General features: G+C 41.3%; 1 protein-coding gene across 1 annotated transcript in view; it reads left to right on the top strand.

Moving 5' to 3' along the window:
* Positions 1-4,429, top strand: part of LOC126469886 (facilitated trehalose transporter Tret1-like) — a 187,671-nt gene extending 183,242 nt beyond the window's left edge. The window contains exon 9 of the mRNA XM_050097221.1: positions 2,294-4,429. Coding sequence (XP_049953178.1) covers positions 2,294-2,688 — 395 coding nt within the window. The 3' untranslated portion in view covers positions 2,689-4,429. The remainder of the gene's footprint in view (positions 1-2,293) is intronic.
* The last annotated feature ends 22,515 nt before the right edge of the window (positions 4,430-26,944 follow it).

A 26,944-nucleotide genomic window follows, 5' to 3' on the forward strand; every position in this document is an offset into this window, starting at 1 on the left:
CACAGACAAAAATGAGTGCACCACAGTCTAGATAGACCCTCCTGAAGTTGGGACCTGGGCCAGCATCCCCCCCAATCTTTTCTAAGAGGGCCATCTGTACTAGTTCCTCCTGCTCCGAGGTAATGGCCACCAGTGGATAACCTTCCTGGATAACTGCCATCCTAAAAACCGAGACTGCAGTACTATAGGTCTGTTTCCCTATTTCTTGCCTCGGTTTTTTCTGGACTCGCTTATCCAGGGAGGAGGGAGTCTTTGATTCCTCCCTTATCCACTTACTACCTGTCTTTGACGTTGTGGGGGTCTGCATGTCCCCTTCAACCTGAGACAGTTTTTTCCTGGGGGTCTTTGGTTCTAGTCCCTTTACTTCCCTCCATTTGTGTTTAGGAAGCCATTCTTTTCCTTCCTTTTCCCTCTGTTCCCTGAGTAGCTTCCTCCTTTGGGCCCCAGACAAGCCTTTGATCTTAATCTGGTCTAGCTTCTCGGTTACAGTTCCCACTTCTGGGTCAGGTCTAAACCCTGATTCAGTATTGGAAGTGCCTTCCATCCATTCAGTTCCCGATGTTTGGGTATCTGAGGTCTCAATTTGCCCCTCAGTTTCTTTTTCTGTAGTCGTGTCCATGTTGGTCCCATGAGATTTGGGGATCTAGAAGGTCCACACCACGAATACCCCGCGTGGTGTAAGGCTAATTACTCAAGGAGGTCGCCCGGTATGCCTGAGGCTCCATTTGTGACACATCTTTCCATGTGCCACACACCCCTCAGCACGGATCGCATCACACCTTGGGTTGGGTCAGGGAATAGGGTAGGACTAGGAGTGGATAGGGAAGAAGGGACGTTGTGGGACACTCTTAGTCTGATCCATCGGCTGAGGCCTTTCCAGCAGTAGGTCCTCTACTTTCGGCATAACCCTCAGCTTCCCGCAGATACGCAAGACTCTCCACCTGCACGGACAGTGCTTCATCAAGGTAGTGTCCCCCAGAGAGGTTACAGATGATAAATACAGTTTAACTGTAGAGCCATTTCTCAATAACGTCAAGCCTTGGTCTCCTTCTACAATTTTATGGGGATAGATCCAGTCACCTTGCTGGCCAAGGTAGATTTCACAAACACTAAGACACGTTTAGAAACTCTTGCTGCATGCAGGCTGGCATTATCTTGCTGAAATGTAACCCCAGGATGGCTTGCCATGAAAGACAACAAAAGAAGGCGTAGAATATTGTTGATGTACTATGGTTCTGTCTTCGCTGGCCATCGGTGTTCAATTCAAAGCAGGACTCATCACTGAAGACAATTCTACTCCAGTCAATGAGATTCCAGAGTGAACATGTACCTGGAGATGCCCCGGACAGTGGTGGGTTACCAACTTGACTGTCACCCACCACATGGCCTGACGACCAGCAGTGAAGGTCCAAGGTGACATTACTTTTCATAGCAGGATACCATTTGTTCTCATCCATGGTACACTTATAACACAGTGGTATGTCAATGATCTTTTATGCACCATTTTGTTGCCCTTCATGGCAAGTCATTGTGGGCTTACATTTCAGCATGATAACACTTGCCTGCACATGGCAAGAGTTTCTACTGCTTGTCTTTGTGCTTACCAAACCCTACCTCAGTCAGAAAGGTCACCAGAACTCTTCCCAACTCAGAACAATCTCGCTATTTTGATGATCTAATGTGCCAATTGGACAATATTTGGCATGATATCCCTCAGGAGAACATCCAACACCTCTATCAATCAATGACAAGCTGAAAAACTACTAGCATAAGGGCCAGAGGTGAATCAATATGTTATTGACTAGCTCAATTTGTGAAGCTCTTTCTCTTGAACAAATCATGCAATTTTTCTGAAATTGTAACCACTTGTTTGTCTGTACATGCACATAACATTTATTGATTTCTGTGCCATTTGTATAATTTCTTCATGGTGCATTGTGTGTGTGTGTGTGTGTGTGTGTGTGTGTGTGTGTGTGTGTGTGTGTGTGTGTGTGTGTGTTTTTCTCTCTTTCTTAGAGTGTATTATTTAGATAGTATCAGAGTTCAAATAATCTGGACTTCAACTGATGTAAGTATATTATATTCCCAATATCTGAAGCAGCATTAAATAAAGCAGTATATGAAGGTAGAAATTATTTTATATGCACATAAATTGGACAAAACAGAAAGCAGGGGATTATTGATAAATCTGTAATTAATGAGATTTTCATCATGTTATAGTGTGCAGGTGAGAAAAAAAATTCATGTAGATCTTGGTATTTGTTACATGACTGATCCTAACTTATCCTTGCAGGAGGTGGTGGGACATGGATCCCTGTGGCATGTATTTTGGGATATGTGTGTGCAAGTATGATAGGACTACTTGGAATTCCATGGACTATGACAGCGGAACTTTTTCCAACGCAAATAAGAGGTCTTGCACATGGCATACTTATGTCATTTGCTCATATAGTCATGTTTGTTACCATACAGTATTATTTTGACATGCTGAATTTCTTTGGAGGAGCACATGTGTTGCAATGGTTTTTTGCAGTGGTCTGTATAATGGCTGCTGTACATGTATGGATTTTCCTGCCAGAAACACATGGTGTTGCGCTATCAGATATTGAAAAGTATTTCCGTGAAAACACATTTTATTTTATGTATGCTAGGAAACAGGCAAGGCAAACAAAAGTCACAAATCCTTAAAATAAAACAACTAAAAAAGATAAAATAACCAGGTAACCATTATTTGACTTTTCAATTGTTACATTGTCCCCAATTGCACAAATTCAGTGAATAGGTATTAAACTTAGTCTAGCTTTGTATGATACACCAAGCAAGACCTAAATAGGCCACAAACCAATAACAAGGCTTTTTTTGCTGATTAAATCATTTTTATGAGCTAGGACTCATTTGCTCACTTTGGATAAGTTGTATATTTTGTACTTGTAAATAGTGTTAGTTTTTTGTCAGTGTTACAGGTATACAATAAGGTTAGTGGAGATTTCAAATCCCACAAAATTATTTATTGATGTCAATTAATAAACAAATTATGTTAAATTAAAGTATTACATCATAAGTTGTATCATCAGGTGTTAATGAGGATAATTGGAAAGATCTAGGAGGAATTTTTGTTTTAAATGATCATTTTAATTACTGTGTGGGTTACCAATGCTCTGTATAACACATAAAGCTTCATAGATGTTATTGTTAATGTTTGGGTATCATATAAGATCTGCTTCTTCTTCCCCCTCCCCCCCCCCCCTTTCCCTAGTCACAGCAAAGCCTTTCAAATGCTGTACATAACAGTCTACCATACTGTATCCCTGTACAGTCCCACGGGCAGCATGACACCATCTTTCCCCACCCCTGTCCTGCTATTCCTCCCATGTCCCACCCCAAACCTCTTCCGTACCCCTACCCAATCGAGCCAAGATCGCTACTCACTTCAGTCTGGTCTCAGTGCCCAGAGACAACAGTGGCCGTGTGTGTGTGTGTGTGTGTGTGTGTGTGTGTGTGTGTGTGTGAGAGAGAGAGAGAGAGAGAGAGAGAGAGAGAGAGAGAGAGAGAGAGAGAGAGAGTACTTAGTTTTCTTTCAAATGTTCTTGGCTACTGTGCAATGCTTCCTTTATGTGGTGAGCAATGGTCTTTCCTAATTCATGTTGTTATTCCATCTTGGATATCCTGTTGTCAGATAAAATATTGCTTCACATCAATTCTTAAAGGAAGGAACTTACCAAAATAGTAAACTGATAGCTACTATCAGTTTCACATATTTACATAGGACAGGCAATATGCAGTCTTTGTGTATGCTTTGACAAATATATTGCTTTATCTCTTGCCTTCCTCTGCATATACAGAAGTTCTCATTATTTCACTGTAGAACAATAAGCAATGTTATTGTCATTATTTTAATTATTATGAATCAGTGACCAGTACCTTTCTAGGTATATGAGAGTATATGAGAGTAAGAAGTACGTGTAGCAGAAATTAGTAAAAAATAGATCCTCAAAAATTTCTAGATACTAGCAATTCATAACAGCAAAACTGTACTGTCTGTTAACACTAGAATATTATTTATTATCTATAAATGTGTAAAAATAAAAGTCAATGAAAAACTTTTTCAGTTCATTTTCAAATTTAGCTTTGCTGTATGTTCGACATCTTATATAGTTTTGTAAATGACCAAAAGTTTTGGTGGCAGTACTGTGCAGCAGTTTTTGTGCTAAAGACAACCTAAATATGAAGTAATGAATGTCATTTCTCTTCTGGTATTGTAATTATGTACATAACTGTTCCTTTAGAACTATAGTAGATCATTTACAGCAAAACTTTGTGAGAAAATAAATATACTGTGCAAAATGCCTAACTCCTTAAACAGTTGTCTACAAGATGATCATGTGTGAGCACCACATATTATCTGTACAGCACATTTTTCAGCAATGGAAACTTTCTTTATTAAACATGAGTTACCCTAAAATATTATTACATGACGTTATTGAATGAAAATGAGTCAACTTACTGACTTGTCTCTCCACAAGATTTGCAGTGATTCAGAATGCAAATGTGGCTGGAAATGAAGTTTGTTTTACGAGTTCCAAAATCTTTTTTTCCCAGTTTAAATTCTCAACAATACTGACACATAAACATTTTGATTTTTTTTTCCAGTTATTATTTTCTCACCACATTTTACACTTAACATTGGTGTAATACCTATAGATGTGCAGAACTGAATATGTTGTGTCTTCTTGAAACTGAGACTGATACCATTCACAGAAAACCACTCAATAATGCTTTTAACCCCATAAGTGATTTCTCCCATCAGTACAGTTTCTACTGCTTACATTTGTTGACTTATCAAGTAAACCTTTAAGCATCCTTTTGGTTAATTATGACATTATTAGTTGGTTGGCTGTATGATCAGTTCATATAAACCAAATTTATTTCAAATATTGTAATTTGCACAAATGATGTCAGTAGTGAAACGGGTCAGTAGTTATTGACATCTCTCCTATCACCTTTCTCATAGAGGGGTTTAACAATGGCATATTTTAATCTCTCTGGAAAAATATCCTGAGTTGGTAATAAATTACATTTCAGAAAGACAGCATTTATTATAGGGCAACAAATCTTTCGTACTCAGCTGGGAAAGCCCTCAAATCCACATGAACTTTTATTTTTGACAAAATATATCATTTAATTTCAGAACGAGAAGTGAGTGAGACAGCCAGATGATTGAATTTTATGAGAGTTGCTTTTTCAATATACTGCTTTGACTTGACCCTTGAGCTGGTTGGTTGGTTAGATGGTTGGTTTAAAGGAAGAGGAAGGGGGGGGGGACTAAACTGTCAGGTCATTGGTCCCTTGTTCCCAGTAAAATAACTACACAAGTGAAAGAAGAAAAGAAAGGAGATGTACAGCACAATAACAGGAGAATGGAAGAACCAGAAGAATGACAGAAGGATAACCAACACTGCTATGGATAAAACAGGAAATAAAACTACAGAGAGAAGCAAGAAACAGGTAGAAGGGACAAAAACAACAGGCATCAGCAGAGTGACCCCTGTGTGGTCAGGGAGCTGCAACCAGCAGGGTACATGGCAGCGCCACCACAATGGACTGGTTACCATGCTGGATATCAGGTGCAACCAAGCAAACAAGTCCATTATCATCGTCAGCATAGAAAACGATACTGTACAGATCATGGAAAAATATGCACTCAGAATGGTGACCTCACCCAACACTTAGAGAATGAGCAGAAGTGCAGATCCACATCGACGAAGGACGTGATAGGTCTCAGCACATTATGGATACGATGCACCATGTAAGGCGCCCTTCCCCATTTGGCTCGCTCTTCGGGAAAATTTTGAAAAATGAAGGTCAAACCCTACAGGGGACCATCACATAAAGACCAAAATGTGTGGACTCCTTTTAGTCACCTCTTATGACAGGCAGGAATACCTTGGGCCTATTCTAACCCCTGGACCCACAGGGGGTTGAGCTGGTTGTCCCTGTATTTTAACTACATGTAATAGGGATGTCATATTGTTTTATGGCCTGTTGGCCTGTCTTTCATTTCACTGCATTCTATATAGTCCTAAGTCTGTTGTTGGAATTATGTTTTGGGATACTGGTTCCTGACATAATGTGCACCCTCCTTCATTTTTTGAAAACTTTTCTTGGTAATTTTTGTTGTATTTGTGGTGTGAAACTACTGCAAGATCTCTACTTGTTCTTGTCAACAGATACATTACCCTTTCCTTTTACATGATAATTTACGCCTTCTAGTGAGCCACGGATTTTTACGTGGCTGTTAAATGTCCTTTCTGATGAGTACAGCTATTTTCAAATAATGATATGAATTTATCATGGAAGAGATTAAATTTACATCAGCACTTCATTCATTATCAACTTCATTCCATGTCATATCTTGTAAATTAACCTTAAAAATGTTTGTTCTAGAGTGATTTTTTCTGAGGAGTATCTATATTGTAAGGCACTATACTGGGTATACAGTTATTTTCTTGCACTGAGTTTCAAAGAAAATATTATTTGCAGCAATTGTCTGTAATATTAGAAATATTATATTCTGAAAGTAAATCTTTATTTATGAGCATATATGATCTACTAGCTTTCTACATCTCTCACCACCCTTCTCTCTTTCACATTTTTATTTTATTTTAAGCAGATTTCACAGGAAATATGAAGGAGAATGACAGTTTTCAATGGAACTTGTATTTTGTAATCCTGTTGTGAATAACATTCTCCATTTGCAGAGAATCCTCATAGGTCAATAACACAAAAAATTAATACAGTAGAGAGGGAGCATAAACATGGGTCAGAAACTTTAAAGATTTATTATAGAGATAAAAACATAAAAAAAAGTTTATATGAACATGGGTTCAAAAATCCTTGATTGGGAAGGTATGATGGGCTTTATTATTCCTGGCCCAAAAATGATACGTTTACATGTATGAAAGGATTCATTATTCATGGCATGAAAATAACACAGTTACATTTACAAGATTTTCTTGAAGTGATCACCTCCTGCTTCCTTGCATTCCATTCTTTGCACTACACTGGGGAAAACTCCTGGTGTGTTCTGTATCTTGTCAAATCCATTTTGAATACGCTCCCTCAGAACATGAACAGTTAGTGCCAGAGATGAATACACCAACAGTTTTGAGGAAAAAATTCATTGGATTAAAATCTGATGATTGGGCAGGCCATGCAATGAATCTCTCTCATTCAAACCACCTGTTTGGAAGCTGGTTATCATGACACTGATGAACTATCTTTGTACAGTGAGGTGAAGCACCATCCTGTACAAACTACATTCACTGGATGATGTCAAGAAGTACACTCCTGGAAATGGAAAAAAGAACACATTGACACCGGTGTGTCAGACCCACCATACTTGCTCTGGACACTGCAAGAGGGCTGTACAAGCAATGATCACACGCACGGCACAGCGGACACACCAGGAACCGCGGCGTTGGCCGTCGAATGGCGTTAGCTGCGCAGCATTTGTGCACCGCCACCGTCAGTGTCAGCCAGTTTGCCGTGGCATACGGAGCTCCATCGCAGTCTTTAACACTGGTAGCATGCCGCGACAGTGTGGACGTGAACCGTATGTGCAGTTGACGGACTTTGAGCGAGGGCGTATAGTGGGCATGCGGGAGGCCGGGTGGACGTACCGCCAAATTGCTCAACACGTGGGGCGTGAGGTCTCCACAGTACATTGATGTTGTCGCCAGTGGTCGGCGGAAGGTGCATGTGCCCGTCGACCTGGGACCGGACCGCAGCGACGCACGGATGCACGCCAAGACCGTAGGATCCTACGCAGTGCCGTAGGGGACCGCACCGCCACTTCCCAGCAAATTAGGGACACTGTTGCTCCTGGGGTATCGGCGAGGACCATTCGCAACCGTCTCCATGAAGCTGGGCTACGGTCCCGCACACCGTTAGGCCGTCTTCCGCTCACGCCCCAACATCGTGCAGCCCGCCTCCAGTGGTGTCGCGACAGGCGTGAATGGAGGGACGAATAGAGACGTGTCGTCTTCAGCGATGAGAGTCGCTTCTGCCTTGGTGCCAATGATGGTCGTATGCGTGTTTGGCGCCATGCAGGTGAGCGCCACAATCAGGACTGCATACGACCGAGGCACACAGGGCCAACACCCGGCATCATGGTGTGGGGAACGATCACCTACACTGGCCGTACACCACTGGTGATCGTCGAGGGGACACTGAATAGTGCACAGTACATCCAAACCGTCATCGAACCCATCGTTCTACCATTCCTAGACCGGCAAGGGAACTTGCTGTTCCAACAGGACAATGCACGTCCGCATGTATCCCGTGCCACCCAACGTGCTCTAGAAGGTGTAAGTCAACTACCCTGGCCAGCAAGATCTCCGGATCTGTCCCCCATTGAGCATGTTTGGGACTGGATGAAGCGTCGTCTCACGCGGTCTGCACGTCCAGCACGAACGCTGGTCCAACTGAGGCGCCAGGTGGAAATGGCATGGCAAGCCGTTCCACAGGACTACATCCAGCATCTCTACGATCGTCTCCATGGGAGAATAGCAGCCTGCATTGCTGCGAAAGGTGGATATACACTGTACTAGTGCCGACATTGTGCATGCTCTGTTGCCTGTGTCTATGTGCCTGTGGTTCTGTCAGTGTGATCATGTGATGTATCTGACCCCAGGAATGTGTCAATAAAGTTTCCCCTTCCTGGGACAATGAATTCACGGTGTTCTTATTTCAATTTCCAGGAGTGTAGATCATCAAGTAAATGAAGGAACTCATGTTGTTGTTGTGGTCTTCAGTCCTGAGACTGGTTTGATGCAGCTCTCCATGCTACTCTACCCTGTGCAAGCTGCTTCATCTCCCAGTACCTACTGCAACCTACATCCTTCTGAATCTGCTTAGTGTATTCATCTCTTGGTGTCCCTCTACGATTTTTACCCTCCACGCTGCCCTCCAATACTAAATTGGTGATCCCTTGATGTCTCAGAACATGTTCTACCAACTGATCCCTCTTCTGGTCAAGTTGTGCCACAAACTTCTCTTCTCCCCAATCCTATTCAATACTTCCTCATTAGTTATGTGATCTACCAATCTAATCTTCAGCATTCTTCTGTGGCACCACATTTCGAAAGCTTCTATTCTCTTCTTGTCCAAACTATTTATCGTCCATGTTTCACTTCCATACATGGCTACACTCCATACAAATACTTTCAGAAACGACTTCCTGACACTTAAATCTATACTCGATGTTAACAAATTTCTCTTCTTCAGAAATGCTTTCCTTGCCATTGCCAGTCTACATTTTATATCCTCTCTACTTCGACCATCATCAGTTATTTTGCTCCCCAAATAGCAAAACTCCTTTACTGCTTTAAGTATCTCATTTCCTAATCTAATTCCCTCAGCATCACCCGACTTAATTCGACTACATTCCATTATCCTCGTTTTGCTTTTGTTGATGTTCATCTAATATCCTCCTTTCAAGACACTGTCCATTCCATTCAACTGCTCTTCCAAGTCCTTTGCTGTCTCTGACAGAATTACAATGTCATCGGCGAACCTCAAAGTTTTTATTTTTTCTCCATGGATTTTAATACCTACTCCAAATTTTTCTTTTGTTTCCTTTACTGCTTGCTCAACACACAGACTGAATAACATCGGGGAGAGGCTACAACCCTGTCTTACTCCCTTCCCAACCACTGCTTCCCTTTCATGTCCCTCGACTCTTATAACTGCCATCTAGTTTCTGTACAAATTGTAAATAGCCTTTCACTCCCTGTATTTTACCGCAGCCTCCTTTAGAATTTGAAAGAGAGTATTCCACTCAACATTGTCAAAAGCTTTCTCTAAGTCTACAAATGCTAGAAACGTACGTTTGCCTTTCCTTAATCTTTCTTCTAATGTAAGTCGTAAGGTCAGTATTGCCTCACGTGTTCCAGTATTTCTATGGAATCCAAACCGATCTTCCCCGAGGTCGGCTTCTACTAGTTTTTCCATTCGTCTGTAAAGAATTCGTGTTAGTATTTTGCAGCTGTGGCTTATTAAATTGATTGTTCGGTAATTTTCACATCTGTCAACACCTGCTTTCTTTGGGATTGGAATTATTATACTCTTCTTGAAGTCTCAGGGTATTTCGTCTGTTTCATACATCTTGCTCACCAGATGGTAGAGTTTAGTCAGGACTGGCTCTCCCAATGCCATCAGTAGTTCCAATGGAATGTTGTCTACTCCGGGGGCCCTGTTTTGACTCAGGTCTTTCAGTGCTCAGTCAAACTCTTCATGCAGTATCGTATCTCCTATTTCATCTTCATCTACATCCTCTTCCATTTCCATAATATTGTCCTCAAGTACATCACCCTTGTATAGACTCTCTATATACTCCTTCCACGTTTCTGCTTTCCCTTCTTTGCTTAGAACTGAGTTTCCATCTGAGCTCTTGATGTTTATACAAGTGGTTCTCTTATCTCCAAAGGTCTCCTTAATTTTCCTGTAGGCAGTATCTATCTTACCCCTAGTGAGATAAGCCTCTACATCCTTACATTTGTGCTCTAGCCATCCCTGCTTAGCCATTTTGCACTTCCTGTCGATCTCATTTTTGAGACATTTGTATTCCTTTTTGCCTGCTTCATTTACTGCATTTTTATATTTTCTCCTTTCATCAATTAAATTCAATATTTCTTCTGTTACCCAAGGATTTCTATTAGCCCTCATCTTTTTACCTACTAGATCCTCTGCTGCCTTCACTACTTCATCCCTCAAAGCTACCCATTCTTCTTCTACTGTATTTCTTTCCCCCATTCCTGTCAATTGTTCCCTTATGCTCTCCCTGAAACACTGTACAACCTCTGGTTCTTTCAGTTTATCCAGGTCCCATCTCCTTAAATTCCCACCTTTTTGCAGTTTCTTCAGTTTTAATCTACAGGTCATAACCAATAGATTGTGGTCAGAGTCCACATCTGTCCCTGGAAATGTCTTACAATTTAAAACCTGGTTCCTAAATCTCTGTCTTACCATTATATAATCTATCTGATACCTTTTAGTATCTCCAGGGTTGTGCCATGTATACAACCTTCTTTCATGATTCTTAAACCAAGTGTTAGCTATGATTAAGTTGTGCTCTATGCAAAATTCTATGAGGCAGCTTCCTCTTTCATTTCTTAGACCCAATCCATATTCACCTACTACATTTCCTTCCTGAATAATTTCTTTTATTTCATCATACAGTTCTTCAATTTCTTCGTCATCTGCAGAGCTAGTTGGCATATAAACTTGTACTACTGTAGTAGGTGTGGGCTTCATATCTATCTTGGCCACAATAATGCGTTCACTATGCTGTTTGTAGTAGCTTACCCGCATTCCTATTTTCCTATTCATTATTAAACCTACTCCTGCATTACCCCTATTTGATTTTGTGTTTATAACGCTGTAGTCACCTGACCAGAAGTCTTGTTCCTCCTGCCACCGAACTTCACTAATTCCCACTATATATAACTTTAACCTATCCATTTCCCTTTTTAAATTTTCTAGCCTACCTGCCAGATTAAGGGATCTGACATTCCACGCTCCAATCCGTAGAACACCAGTTTTCTTTCTCCTGATAACGACATCCTCTTGAGTAGTCCCCGCCCGGAGATCCAAATGGGGGACTATTTTACCTCCGGAATATTTTACCCAAGAGGACGCCATCGTCAGTTAATCATACAGTAAAGCTGCATGCCCTCGGGAAAAATTACAGCCGTAGTTTCCCCTTGCTTTCAGCCGTTCGCAGTACCAGCACAGCAAGGCCGTTTTGATTATTGTTACAAGGCCAGATCAGTCAATCATCCAGACTGTTGCCCTTGCAACTACTGAAAAGGCTGCTGCCGCTCTTCAGGAACCACACGTTTGTCTCGCCTCTCAACAGATACCCCTCCGTTGTGGTTGTACCTACGGTACGGCTATCTGTATCGCTGAGGCACGCAAGCCTCCCCACCAACGGCAAGGTCCATGGTTCATGTCTGTAGATATTTTTAAATGAAAAGCCAGCTCATCAGTGAATCAGGTCAGGTACATGCTAAGAATCAGGTACATGCTAAAAATTGCAGAAACATAATGCATTGCCCTAACATAGATTGAGAAATTCTTTGTTAAAAGTCTGCCTCAATTAATCCTTGCACTGCTGAAAATGATACAGCTACAAAAGATTTTCATGCAGAATGTTCAAGATCATAAGATGATAAATGCTTTCCATTCTCGCAGTTCTCCTTGTACTAGTTGATGGAACTTCATGCACAGTACATTTCATGACCTTCCACCATCCACAACTTTCTTCTTACCTGAACCATCTCTTGCAAGCATTGGTGGTGTTGTAAAGATGTTCTTGCTCACACTATCTGCCTCCCTGGGTAAAATTAGCATAAAGTTAATGTGCTGCATCCATATTCTCACCTGCTCGGCCATATGTGTAGTGCATATTTATCATTTCAGACACTGAATACATTGTTGTGATGGATGTTACCCTAAAACAGAACAAACAACAATCAACCAAAACAAAACAATTATATAACCAAATGTAAACAATAAAATGAATAAACATGCACATTTGAGGTAATATACACAATCAGCAGTCACAGCTACAGAAGATTTTCAGAATTCTTTTTCATACATTCCTAGCAAAGGATTTTCAGACCCATGTTCATACGAACTTTTTGTAATGTTTTGATGTCACGAATAAATTCTTAAAGTTTCTAACACATGTTTTTATACATGCTGCATTCTCATAGGAAAATTTCAATGCTCTCAATGAGACTGATACATGATATATGATTATAAAGTTCCCATGATATCCTCAAATCACACTACTGTTAAACGTTCCCTTGAAATTTAAATTAATTTTTGTGGTGTCACCGCCAGACACCACACTTGCTAGGTGGTAGCCTTTAAATCGGCCGCGGTCCGGTAGTATACGTCGGACCCGCGTGTCGCCACTGTCAGTGATTGCAGACCGAGCGCCGCCACACGGCAGGTCTAGAGAGACATCCTAGCACTTGCCCCAGTTGTACAGCCGACTTTGCTAGCGATGGTTCACTGACAAATTACGCTCTCATTTGCTGAGACGATAGTTAGCATAGCCTTCAGCTACGTCATTTGCTACGACCTAGCAAGGTGCCATTATCATTTGCTATTTATCTTGTGATGCACATACCGTCAGACCGATGTTCACCAATTATGGATTAAAGTTAAGTATTCCAACAGAAACATACTATTTTTGCTAGTCTCATATCCCTGACCTGTTCCAGACCTCACGCCAGCCTGCGTGAGCTTAAACGCGTGCCTTTCGGCTTCCTCTCATAGTGACTTGGCTGCCTTGCCAAGTCACAACAATTTTAACAAAAATATGTATTTTAAAGTGGCTTAGAGATAAACAATTGGCAAAACGTCTAACTGTTATTGTTTAATCTCTGGCTGCTCCCAAGCACAGAGTATAACTGACACAGTTTCTTAACCAGTTCATTCAACATCATGATATCTTAAATAGCTAATATTCAGAACACCTGTATTCTCCACATAATTTTGTATCATTTATGAAACACTAATTGTACATAATAAGATAATTATTATTAGGTGGAAACTTGAGCTGAATAGCATGAGCAATTTATCTAATTAGGGGCATAAAACATTTCTACTGAACTTGAAATCATTTAATTAAGAAATATATTTGCCATAATGTTCCAGATACTGTTTTCTGCAGTCATTCCATTTTTATCTGCCTATGTTTTTATGGAAGTTTCTTTATTTATTACAAGTTCAACACATAATTTTATAAATTTTAGCTAGAATGAATGTGGGTGGGTTGTGCAAACTACCCCAAAAACATAGTTAAGATACCTAACATATCTCATGTTCTGTCTCTTCCAGCAGAAGCTGCTTCTCTACAGAAAATTGACCAATATTTTATTCATACAGTTAATGACGAATAAAATATCAGTGGAAGGTCTGGGTGTTCTGTACAGGAGAGACAGTGTGACAAGAGAGACTAGTGCACTAGACCCACCCACTTCATCTTTCTTACCTCACTTTACACAATCAGGTGTGATGACACAGGTAGGTCTCTCCATCTGCTTTCATTGGCAGTACTCCAAGACTCCAACTGCAGAAAATCTTGTCTTACACTATTCACCTACCCATCCATCCATCCCTTCCTAAGTCTTCCCACTGGTCTGTTGCCTGATAGGATCCAGTCCATTGCAACATTGGGCCATCTCGTTTCTCCCATTCTTACTACGTGTCCAGCCCATGAGAGTCTTTTGGTTCTCATCACTCCAATGATGTTAGGGTCCTTGTATACTTTTTCCAGTTCTGTATTGCAACATCTTCTCCATTCTCCAGTAGTTAGGTCCCAGACTGGTCCATATATTTTCCTGAGAACCTTTCTCTCAAATGTAAGGAGTCAGTTAAGGCCTTGTTTTCATGTTCTCCAGGTCTCACAACCATATAGTACTGCTGGCATTATTAATGTTCTATATAATCATAATTTTACTTGTTGTGGTGTATTTCTACATTTTAATAGTGGGTTTAGTGAGTAATAGCCTCTGCTTCCCACCAGTAACCTTGCCTTAATCTCTCCTTTAATTGATTTCACTCCAGTGCAAACTTGAACCAAGATATTTAAATTATCTCACTTGTTTATACCTGGTACACTTCACTGTTAGATCTTGGAAGTTATGGAGTTTTCTTCCAATGGCCAACTACTCAGTATTTAGAGTACTAACTTGTAGCCCAAGCCTTGATGCCACTGATTCCAGGGTATGAATACTTCTTTTCATTGTTGGTTTGAATAACCCGACAGTTCTTTCTGTTAAACTCCTGCATTGCCTTTTTGAGTGCCATACTGAAGAGAACTGATGATAATCTATCTCCTTCTCTTAATCCCATCTCCCCTCTTTTATTGCCTACACTAACCTTAGCTTTTGTATCATTTAGGTACATATTTACTAGTTTCATCAGTTTCCTTGGTGTGCTAAAATCTGTCATGGTTTTAATCAGACCTTGTCTATGGATATTATCATAAGCCTTCTTGAAGTCCATGAAGACAGATGTATTTGTTGGCCTTATTTGTAAATTTTCTCACATATCTGTTTTAAGACAAAAAATCTGGTCAGTGGTTGATTGTTCTGTTTGGAATCCTCCTTGGTACTCTCCAGTTATTTTTGTTGCCAAGGGGTTTGATTCATTCTAGCAGATGTTTGGAGAAGATCTTGTAACAGATGTTGAGTAGCACTAAGCCCCTATAGTTGTTCCACACTGATTTATCTTTCCTTTTGTGTATGGGGCTTATCACAGACACCTTTCATTCCTCTGGTATTGCCTGCTTTATCCAGATTAACTCAGTTAACTAGTGGATTTTGGAGCAGAGAGCTTTGTCACCAGATTTGAGCAGTTTAGTGGAAATTCCATCTTCTGGACTCTTGCCATTCTTAAGATTTTTAATCTGTTTTCTTACCCCCTCAATGGTGGATGAGGGATTTTCTGGATCCACTGTTACTAGAGCAAAAAACCTTATAATTCACTTGGTTCTTCACAATTTAGTAGGACCTGAGGTATTCTATCCATCTTCTCTCAATATTTTTATCTTCCATTAGCACCCTTCCATTGGCATATGGCTACATGCTGATCATCTACAATTTCTTTTAATGTATTTTGCTTTTGCTTTCCTTAGTGTGGCCTGTATTCACCATTGTACTTCTTCAAACTTTGATTTTCTTTTTTATTGCATTTTACTTTGTATAAGTAGTAATTTGGCCTGCTTTTTCTCTTGGATATCTTCCTCACATTCCTCATCAAACCACACTCATTTTCCCTTAGTTCATTTTGGAATTATTTCTAGGGCTGTTTCTTTAATTGCATCAACAATTACATACAAATTCTGATCTATCGTAGTATTTTGTCCTCTTCATTCTCCAATACTTTAAAATGATTGGGCTGTTTGATCTCGAAGTGCCTCTTATATTATGTTTGTTTAGACTTTCCTGATCATATTGAGTGATTTATTTGCGTTCCTTGGCACTTTATGGCTCTCCATATTGGCTTCATCACTACTCTGACAAGGAAGAGGTCTGATCCACAGTCAGCACCTCTTGCAGTCTTGACATTTTGTATCCACTTCTTAATTCTTGTCTCTACCTATAGATCTCAGTTTGGTTCACTATCTTCTCATCGAGAGATACCCAGGTTCCTTTACATATTCTTTCCCTATTGAAATCAGTACTACCTATGAGCATTCCATTTGCAGTGGTGAAATTAGCCAATCTAATGTTATTATCATTCACTACTTTTGCATTAAGATCTCTGATTATAATCTTGTAGTGTTCATTTGATATATTGTTCAAGACTGTCTCTAGTTCCTCATAAATATCTGTTTTGATATCATCACTCTGTTCATTCTGGGCATGAAAATTTACACATGCAATTTTGCATTTCTTGGTACATATTATTACAAGAAATTTTCTGGGGTTTGTTGATACTCTATACGTATATGCTTTCCTTACAACACATTGCTGCTCCAGCCTGGTACAGACTTTTGATGTTCCAGGTTGCTAGTCATATTTCATTTTGAATACTACATTCTTGTTCAGGTAGTTTTGTAGGAATCAGTCTTGCCCAAGTCCCTTGTGTGATGTTTTTATCAATAATTGTTTTTCCAGGATCAGTTGGTATCCTGTCACCAACGCCCAACCTGGAGGATCGGGATTTGTCAGCTGGGTTTATCTCCCATTGAAAGAATGGTTTCTCCACACATATAGAAGTCTTTCTACCCTTTGATTTTCTGTTAGGGTCTTGTTTCCCTTGGTCTATGGGCTAATTCATGCTCAAAAGACAGTAGGGGGCATCACTTACAATGGTGCTTCCTCACTTTGACACAGGGTCAGCAATGAGTATATGTGGTGTTTACTGAGTGTAGCTCTGCCATAAGCTATGCTCCCACACTTCATCCTGCTGCTTCTGTCCATGACTATTTATTCAGGTCTTCCCTTATTAGCAGTTAACCATAATATCTGAGGACCACCTGCTATCTACCACATGCAACCCATCCAGAAGCTGAGCTTGTCCCAGAACCCTCTTCATCATATCATACAAAATGCTGTCACACTAATATTGAATCTCAGCTAGTGCATCACATTTCTTGTGTTACAAAGCCTTCAATAACTCATACCATCATTCATATTTCACAATTTTTACATACCCCAGACTTGATTTGACCCCCACCCCCCCTCCCTCTAATCCTTGCTAGCCCCAGAGTAACTGCTTCTTTTTCTTCAATTAGTAAAGATAAAACCAAACATGAAATTGTACTATACTATAGCTCTGTGCACCAGTTGACTGTCTGTGTTTGAAACTCTCAGGCATGCCATAGCAAGTACAAAGAGCAATGATATAGTACCTAGGTAGATAATTATTTCATTTATATTCTCTTGTTGCATGCCTGTTTCTAGAAGTCTCATTTCTTTCTAGTTTTTTACCTAGATGGAAGGACTCACTAGCCTGAGTGTTAGAAATGTAGATTGAAAGCTTTATTTAAGAATATGGAAGGCAAACCAAAGATTGTGTTTCATTGATACAACACTTAGAAGCTGCAACAAATTTACTAAAGAGACTGCCTACACTACACTTGTTCATCCTCTTCTGGACTACTGCTAAACATTATGAGACTCTTACCAGATAGGATTGATGCAGGACTCTGAAAAAGTTCAAAGAAGGGCAGCTTATTTTGTGTTATAACAAAATAGGGGAGAGAGTTTCATGGATATGATAAATGATTTGGGGTGGCAATCATTAAAGCAAAGATGTTGTTCATCACAGCAAGATCTTTTAATAAAATTACAATCACCAACTTTCTCCTCCAAATACCAAAATATTTTGTTGACTGCCACCTGCATAGCAAGAAATGACTATCACAATCAATCAAGAAAAAATCAGAGCTTGCACAGAAAGATTTCTGTGTCCATTTTTTTCCATGTGCTATTTGAGAGTGAAATGATTGAGAAATGGTCTGATAGTGGTTCTATGAACCCTTGGCCAAACACTAAGTGTGAATTGCAGAGTAATCATGATAGATAGGTATACCAGAGTAAATGATGAAAGAATTTGGCATCTTGGCAAATGAATATTTAAACAGGCATAGACAAAAGAGGCAATTATTTAACCAAACACCAAGACATTGCACAAAAAATAGAAAAAAAAGGAATGAAAGTCTCAATCATGGTATTAAGACAACAAACCAGAAACTTATGTTGGGTTCAAAACACAATTCAAATGTTAAGATAGCATGGAGAAAATTGTGATTTAATAGAAATGCCTAAAGCTGGAAGGAAAGCACAATAAAAAGAACTAGCTCATAAATGAACACTGGTACAATGAAGACCTAATTAGCATTAGTCAACCAGTCTCCATTAAATTTTATTCTGCCTTTAGTAGGAAAAACACGACTAGGGGTGGTGTAGCAAACTTCACTGCAAAAAAAAAGTAATTTCAGTGTTATTGACATAAGTGCATTGTGCTTAGAAGGAGTCACAGAATTTGCAGTGACAAATCTAAAATGGGAGAGAGAAAATACAACAGTTATTGGTATGGACAGGCCACCTGGGGCATGTATGGATACCTTTCTCAAAAATCTATCTGACTCTGATATACACACATCAAACAAAGTTTTGCATCACTTCGGTTGTGACAGTTCTGGGAACTGTACAGAAAATTGGAATAGAGATCAGCATAAACATCATTTTCAGTTGTACCACCATACAGTGAGACCTTCAGAGGTGGTGATCCAGATTGCTGTACACACCAGTATCTCTAATACCCCATAGCACATCCTCTTGCATTGATGCATGCCTGTATTTGTCATGGCATACTATCCACAAGTTCATCAAGGCACTGTTGGTCCAGGTTGTCCCACTCCTCAATGGCAATTCGGTGTAGATCCCTCAGAGCAGTTGGTGGGTCACATCATCCATAAACAGCCCTTTTCAATCTCTCCCAGGCATGTTCAATAGGGTTCATGTCTGGAGAACATGCTGGCCACTCTAGTCAAGTGATGTCATTATCCTGAAGGAAGTCATTCACAAGATCTGCAATATGGGGGCACAAATTGTCATCCATGAAGACGAATCCCTTGCCAATATGCTGCCAATATGGTTGCACTGTCGGTCGGAGGATGGTAGTCACGCATCCTACAGCAATCACAGCGCCTTCCATGACCACCAGAGGTGTACATTGGCCCCACATAATGTCACCCCAAAACAGCAGTGCACTTCCACCTTCCTGCACTCGCTGGACAGTGTGTCTAAGGCATTCAGCCTGACCAGGTTGACTCCAAACATGACTCTGACAATTGTCTGGTTGAAGGCATATGGCACTCATCTGTGAAGAGAACGTGATGCCAATCCAGAGCCGTCCATTCAGCATGTTTTTGGGCCCATCTGTACCCCACAGCACGGTGTTGTGGTTGCAAAGATGGACCTCGCCATGGATGTCGGGAATGAAGTTGTGCATCATGAGCCTTTTGTGCACAGTTTGAGTCATAACACGACATCCTGTGGCTGCACAAAAAGCATTAGTAATCATGGTGGCGTTGCTGTCAGGGTTCCTTTGAGCCATAATCCATAAGTAGTGGTCATCCACTGCAGTAGCAGCCCTTGGGCAGCCTGAGCAAGGCATGTCATCAACAGTTCCTGTCTCTCTGTATCTCCTCCATGTCCAAACAACATCGCTTTGGTTTACTCCAAGATGCCTGGACACTTCCCTTGTTGAGAGCCCCACCTGGCACTAAGTAACAATGTGGACACAATCGAACTGTGGTTGATCTACAGACAATGCGAGCCGTGTACCTCTTTCCTGGAACTGATCAAGCTGTTGGAACATCTCTCTCTAATAGGCACTGCTTATGCATGGCTGTTTACATCTTTGGGCAGGTTTAGTGACATCTGAACAGTCAAAGGGACTGTGTTTGTGATACAATATCCACAGTCAATGTCTGTCTTCAGGAGTTCTGGGAACTGGGGTGATGCAAAACTTTTTTTTGGTGTGTGTATATAGACAGTACATTTTTTGGGTTAAATCACAATGTAAATATTATAATAACAGGGCATATAAATATGAAGTTATTAACCAATGACGCAAATTCAGTCTGACACCACTTATTCATGAATCAGCAAGAGGAACGGGCAACAGCAAAGCATGCCTGGATAATGCTATAGCAAGAACAAATGCAGTTTATGGAACATAGTACTTTATAGAGCAACATGTAAAATACAATGAAGTACAGGTTGTGTGTAGCTCTGAACAAAATGACTGGACAACAGTAATACAGGTTACAGAATGGGTTGAGCACTCGTTTCCAATCACTTAAATAATACTCTTCCTTTGGTGGTTCACCAGAGCATGCCAGGGGTCCAATCCAGGTGACACCACAAGCAGGCCTGAGAACTGTATGGTCACAAGATCTCAGAAATCATGCACATCATGAGTGAAGGTACATGACTCCTCCTTTCTAGAGTGAGGGAAAGCCACATACATACATAAAAACACTAGGTACAGAGAAATACATGGTATAGAAAAAATGCATGGTACTGAAAAAGCACTGATCTCAAAGGCACTGAGAATATGAGTCACAGAAAAAAACCAATGATGGTGCTGATATCCATTTCATTGCATGATGATGGTGGCTGCTGCAGCATGTGGTATGCAGTCACAGGCAAGTAGAGGCACTAGTGATGGGGCTGGCTGGCATGTCGTCCTCTCTCTTGTGAGAGGCCGTAGGGCAGGAACGGAGATGGTGCCTCCATAGCAACATCCTCATCAAGGTCAGTGGTCAGTACTGGAAGTGTCAGCAGGGGGATCGGAGGCGATGGGTGCACACAACCCAGCAATGGAGGTGGTGGCAGCTGCAGCATAAGGTGCAGTGGCGTCTGTGGCAACAGGTGCAGTGGGGGCTGCACTGGCAACAGCAGTTGAGCAGTGGGGGTGGAGGTAGCAACCCCATTGTGGCACAAACCTGTCATCTGCAACACAGGAACAGGCATTGGTGGCCGTGGGGGCAGGGGAGCTGGTGGGCTCTCCAGAACAGAGCTCGGTGTGCGCCGCCATAGCTGTTTGAAGTGACGTGACATCTGCCCATCAGAAGTGCCAACAACACACAGCCACTAGCGTCAATGATGCTCAATGACAGGAGGTACCCCATTGGGCCAGCAGCCGAAACCATGAGCCCAGGCAGATGAACCTAGCCAGAATCGTTGTGGAGCCAGCGATGCAGTGTCAGACGCTGCAGGTGAAAGAGGGTCCATGGTTCACGACCATCAGCATCTCCACCAGGCTCTTGTTCCCCACTGGATCGAATTGGTACAGACTTAAAAAAGTGGTCTAAAGCAACTTCAGGGGACCAGCCAAATACATATTTCTGCATCTGAATTTTAAAATTCCGTACTGTGCATTCAGCCTCACCATTAGATTGAGGATGAAATGGGGTAGCTGTGAGATGGCAAACACCACTAGTCTGACAAAACGATGCAACAAACTAGGGGCCATTATCTGTAACCATGGTATACTGAAGCTCTCAATTGCAAAATCCTTAGACAGGGCTGAAATAGTGGCAGCTGCGGACGTCGATGGACAACATGCCATATAGGGAAACTTGGACTAAGTGTCCACTACAATGAGCCAATACTGATTTAGGATGGGTCCATCAAAATCGATATGTAGATGCTTCCACAGCTGCTGTGGCATTGACTAGGGGGAGAAAGATGCCCACAAGGCCACCTGTTGCTGAACACAGTGAGTGTAAGCGGCAATAAGCCATGTAATGTCCCCATCTGTGCCTGGCTTTGGTGCAAGAAGTCCCCCAATGACTGACATGCAGAAGCCACAGTACATTATGGTGTAAGGAAGCAGGAATCACAACCCAGAGAGCAGCATCCTCTCTAGTTAACAAAAGAACCCCATCAAACACAGAAAGGCAGTGCTGAGGGGAGAAGTAATTATGCAAGAGATCCAAGATATGTGCTGGGGGGTTTTCTTGCTAACTGTGCTGCACTAAACAGAGGACCCAACTAAGTACAGGATCCATGGTGACGGCAAATGCTATCATGGCACTAATGAAGGGAAAACCATTAACCACATTCTGGTTCTCAGCATCTATATAGAAACAAAGCAACTCATTCTGATCAAATGCCGGGTCCATCCCAATCGGAAGGTGAGATAAGGCATCAGCATTGGCTTGTTGCACCATCAGCAGGTAATGGATCTGATAAAGATAATTGGAGAGGAAGAGAGCCCACCACTGCAAATGATGCACTGTCTTGTCTGGCACAAAAGCTAAAGGGTTAAAAAGAGCAACCAATGGCTTGTGATCCATGATTAAAAGGAACTTAAAACCATACAAGAAGACGTGAAATTTCTGGAGGCAGAACACAGTCACTAAAGCCTCCATTTCAATCTGAGAATACCGCTGCTGAGTGGGGATTAAAGTCTTAGAAGCGTAACCAACTGGACATTCAGAACCTTTCATATATTTGCGCATCAACACCACACCAAGATCATGCTGTGAGGTATCTGTAGTGAACATGAGATGCTGACCCGATTGAAAAGTGGCCAGACAGGTGGCAGACTGAAGCTTAGACTTAAGCAAAAGGAACGCTTAGTCATGAGCTGGGGACCAGAAAAAAAGCACATTTTTATGCAAAAGTACATGCAGGGGTTGAGCTACAGTGGATGCGTCAAGCTAAAACTTATGGATGTATGCAACTTTACCTAGAAATGTCTACAATTCTGTAATGGAGTTTGGCCATGGAAAAGCTGTAATTGTGCCAACATGGTGATGGAATGGTTTGACCCCTGTGCAAGAAACCTCAAAAACTAGGTACTCAACTGACAAATGAAAAAACTGAGAGTTGGCAAGACTGCACTTGAGACCTGCAGATTGCAAACCAGAAACCAATAATCAGAGATTGCTAATGTGGTCCTCAGTGGAAGAACCCAAAGCTACAATATCATTGAGGTAATTGATGCAGCAAGGCACAAAAGGCTAAAAAATGCTGAAAAATTGTGGGTGTGCCAGTGATGCCAAGAGGCAAGCTTTGATATTGGTGTAGGCTGAAAGGCTTATTGGCAATGAGAAGGCACCTAGTGGGCTCATCCAAGAGGAGCTGGAGGTATGCTTCCAACAAATCACTCTTGGAAAAGCAGTGGCCGCCTGATAATTTTGTGAGCAACTGTTCAGGGTGGGGTGGAGGGTATGTATCTATCATAGACTGTGCATTAATCATGATGCTGAAATTGCCACAGAGGGAAAGCTTACCCATCAGCTACTTAATAATGACCAGTGGTGTAGCCCATTCACTGGAACAGATAGGTTGAATGACACTGAGTGATGTCAAACAGTCTAATTTGGCCTTAACAAAGCTGCATAATATGACACTCACCTGCTGTACCCGAAAAAAAATGAGAGAGGACAGAGTCTTTCATGGTAATGTGGGCCTGAAAACCATGGGCACAACCAAGCCCAAGGGAAAACAGAGATGAAAACTTAGAGCAGAGGAACTCCAGTTGCTGATGTGGAGCTTGATCTGACATTAAATTTACCTCACTGGCAATGGAGAAATCAAAAGCATTAAACACATCCAACCCAAACTGTTCTGCGGTACGGGAATGATCCATAACAAGGAAGGTGAGAGGGCAAACAATAGATTTTTCAGAGACGCAACTGGAGAACTGACCTAGGATCAGAATCTTCTGTTTATTGTAGCTAACCTACTTCTGTGAAATCAGTGTGAGGAGAGGGAAGCCCAAGTCCACATACATTTATGTGTTTACTAAAGACACTGTAGCTCCTGAGTCCACTTGCATTTTTAGCAGTTTATTAAACACATACAAGTCAATAAACAGTTTGTTTGGGGAGACAGTCATTGTAGAGATGCAGCTTATGTCCACACATACTACTGTGTCCGCCACGTTTGGAGAGGAGTTACACATTGATGTAATGTGGCCTTTCTTTTGACACTTGCAAACAACCCAACACTTAGGGCATGCAGCATGCTCATGTTGGACAAAGCAGTATGGGCAAGACATAAGGGGGCCATGTGGCCACTGTTGTGATGTGGCCTGTTGATGCTGTGGCTGTAACCAACACTGCCCCATGTGATGCTGAGTCAAAGGTTGGATAGCTGCAATGGCTTCCCCATCATCCTGAACACTTTCAGTGTGCTTAACAGGGGTTGACTGAGCAACTTCTGATACCTCTCCCCATGCAGCAATCTGATCACCTGCAGCCCGTGACACTTTAAAGAACTGTACTATATTTACCACACCCATACGCATCGGATTCTCACATTGATATGTTTTTTGTGGACTTCCCTGTCCAGGAACAAACAAATAAAAACATCATGAACCATGTGATCAGTGTAGGACTCATGATGGGTACCAGTGACATATTTACAACAACGGCTTGCACATTTGACCAAATGATACGCTGACTGGGTCTGCAAAGACACAAGTTATCACAACAACTGATAAATGCATGGCGAAAGCCAGGAAAGCCCTACACCAGTTCGCATCACTTATGTGAAAAACTTGGAAATGTTGGCATAACTATGTCTCATAGCAATCCCAGCCTCCAGCGAATTCATCATATGCTGGAAACAGCAATGGTTGCATTGACGGGAGAGTGACCTGTCACAAACACACAGATGCCAGTTGGTTGAGAGCAGTGGTGACAGACTGCTGTTGTTCCGCAAAAGCTTGCTGCTGGGTAATGACACATTGGAGTATTTCTTCCATCAAGATGTTTGTCATGTGACTGAGCACTGACACTAACACACAGAGAAAAGGTAACCCTCACTTGTTGCCAATTTTGCTACTGCAAGAACAAACACTATTTATAGAAAATAGTACTTTATAGAGCAGTAAAATGAAGTACACGTTATGTGTAGCACTGAACACATTGACTGGACAACTGTGATACAGTTTACAAAATAGGCCAAGCATACATTTGCAATTGCTCAAATAAAACTCTTTCTCTGGCGGCGCACCAGAGCATGCCTGGGGGGCACTCCAGGTGGCCTCTATAAGTAGGCTTGTGAACTATATGGACATGTGATCTCTGAAATAAGTATGTCATGAGCGAAGGTACAGTGATAACATAATAACAAACATGATCTATTTTTCCTATAATACATCTGTTCTAAAACTAGCCATCTCTGATCACCATCCAGTGCAAATTTCAGTTGGAGGTAAATGAGATGCCCTATGTCACTAAACAGAAGTCATATGTAAGCAAAAGAATTATGTATAATGATAATATCAGCAGACTGAATTGCATGTTAGCACACACACCATGGTTTGAGAATGATAGCTTTTCCTATGATAGCTTTGCTACTTATTCTATTACTGTTTTGATGCCACATGCCCAGTTGTAGTCACAAAAGTTAAACAAACAAAAATACATACAAAAGTATCTGGATAAATAATGATGTCATTGAAGCAAATTAAAATTACTTCATAGAGCAATGTTGAACAAAATCAAGAATACTATAAATATTTATTAATATGGACTAGGAGCAACTATGTTGCAAACAAGCCTCAAGTTTCACACAATGTTACTACTCGTGTATGACAAGTGATAAACATTATATATAAAAAAGAAAGATGAGGTGACTTACCGAACAAAAGCGCTGGCAGGTCGATAGACACACAAACAAACACAAACATACACACAAAATTCAAGCTTTCGCAACAAACTGTTGCCTCATCAGGAAAGAGGGAAGGAGAGGGGAAGACGAAAGGAAGTGGGTTTTAAGGGAGAGGGTAAGGAGTCATTCCAATCCCGGGAGCGGAAAGACTTACCTTAGGGGGAAAAAAGGACAGGTATATACTCGCACACACGCACATATCCATCCACACATACAGACACAAGCAGATGATATATGTCTGCTTGTGTCTGTATGTGTGGATGGATATGTGCGTGTGTGCGAGTATATACCTGTCCTTTTTTCCCCCTAAGGTAAGTCTTTCCGCTCCCGGGATTGGAATGACTCCTTACCCTCTCCCTTAAAACCCACTTCCTTTCGTCTTCCCCTCTCCTTCCCTCTTTCCTAATGAGGCAACAGTTTGTTGCGAAAGCTTGAATTTTGTGTGTATGTTTGTGTTTGTTTGTGTGTCTATCGACCTGCCAGCGCTTTTGTTCGGTAAGTCACCTCATCTTTCTTTTTTATATATAATTTTTCCCACGTGGAATGTTTCCTTCCATTATATTGATACAAGTGATAAACAGTTGTAGAACAGGCCAAGACAAATCCTGTATGGACTTTACTATTGACCATAGTGGGAAGGTCATAAAATACCACTTGAAATTGCAAATATTTCAATGAATATTTTTCTTCAGTAGGTGAAGCTATCAATGACAAATATAATAACTTGCAGTATAATTATGAAGGAAATCCATCTGAGCATAGCATATATCTAGTCTCCACAAACTGCAAAGAAATAATGAACATCATTTCGGCAGATCATGGTGACCTCAGTATTAATGTATTAGAAGTGTGTAGACAAAGTGTCTCTGCACCTCTGTCCGTAGCAGTAAATAATATAATACAATCAGGCACCTTCCCAGACAGAATAAAAATATCCCAGGTAAAATCAGTCTTTAAAATGGTGACAAATACAAAATTGGAAACTACACATCAGTCTCGATACTTCCTGTCTTTTTCTAAACAATTGAAAAAGTCATATACCAGGGCTTCACAACATACGTGCTCGCGGAGCAAGCTGTGAGCAGCAAGGCGTGCGCACGGAGCAGCGCGAGCACGCTACCCCCACTACCGGACCAGAGCGGAGAGTGGAGAGAGTCACGTGGGGCACACAACAGCTGCCGCCAGTCAATGTAAATCCGCGGCCACCTGCAGCG

The sequence above is a fragment of the Schistocerca serialis genome, chromosome 3 (assembly GCF_023864345.2).
Source record: "Schistocerca serialis cubense isolate TAMUIC-IGC-003099 chromosome 3, iqSchSeri2.2, whole genome shotgun sequence".
In the NCBI taxonomy this organism is placed as follows: domain Eukaryota; kingdom Metazoa; phylum Arthropoda; class Insecta; order Orthoptera; family Acrididae; genus Schistocerca; species Schistocerca serialis.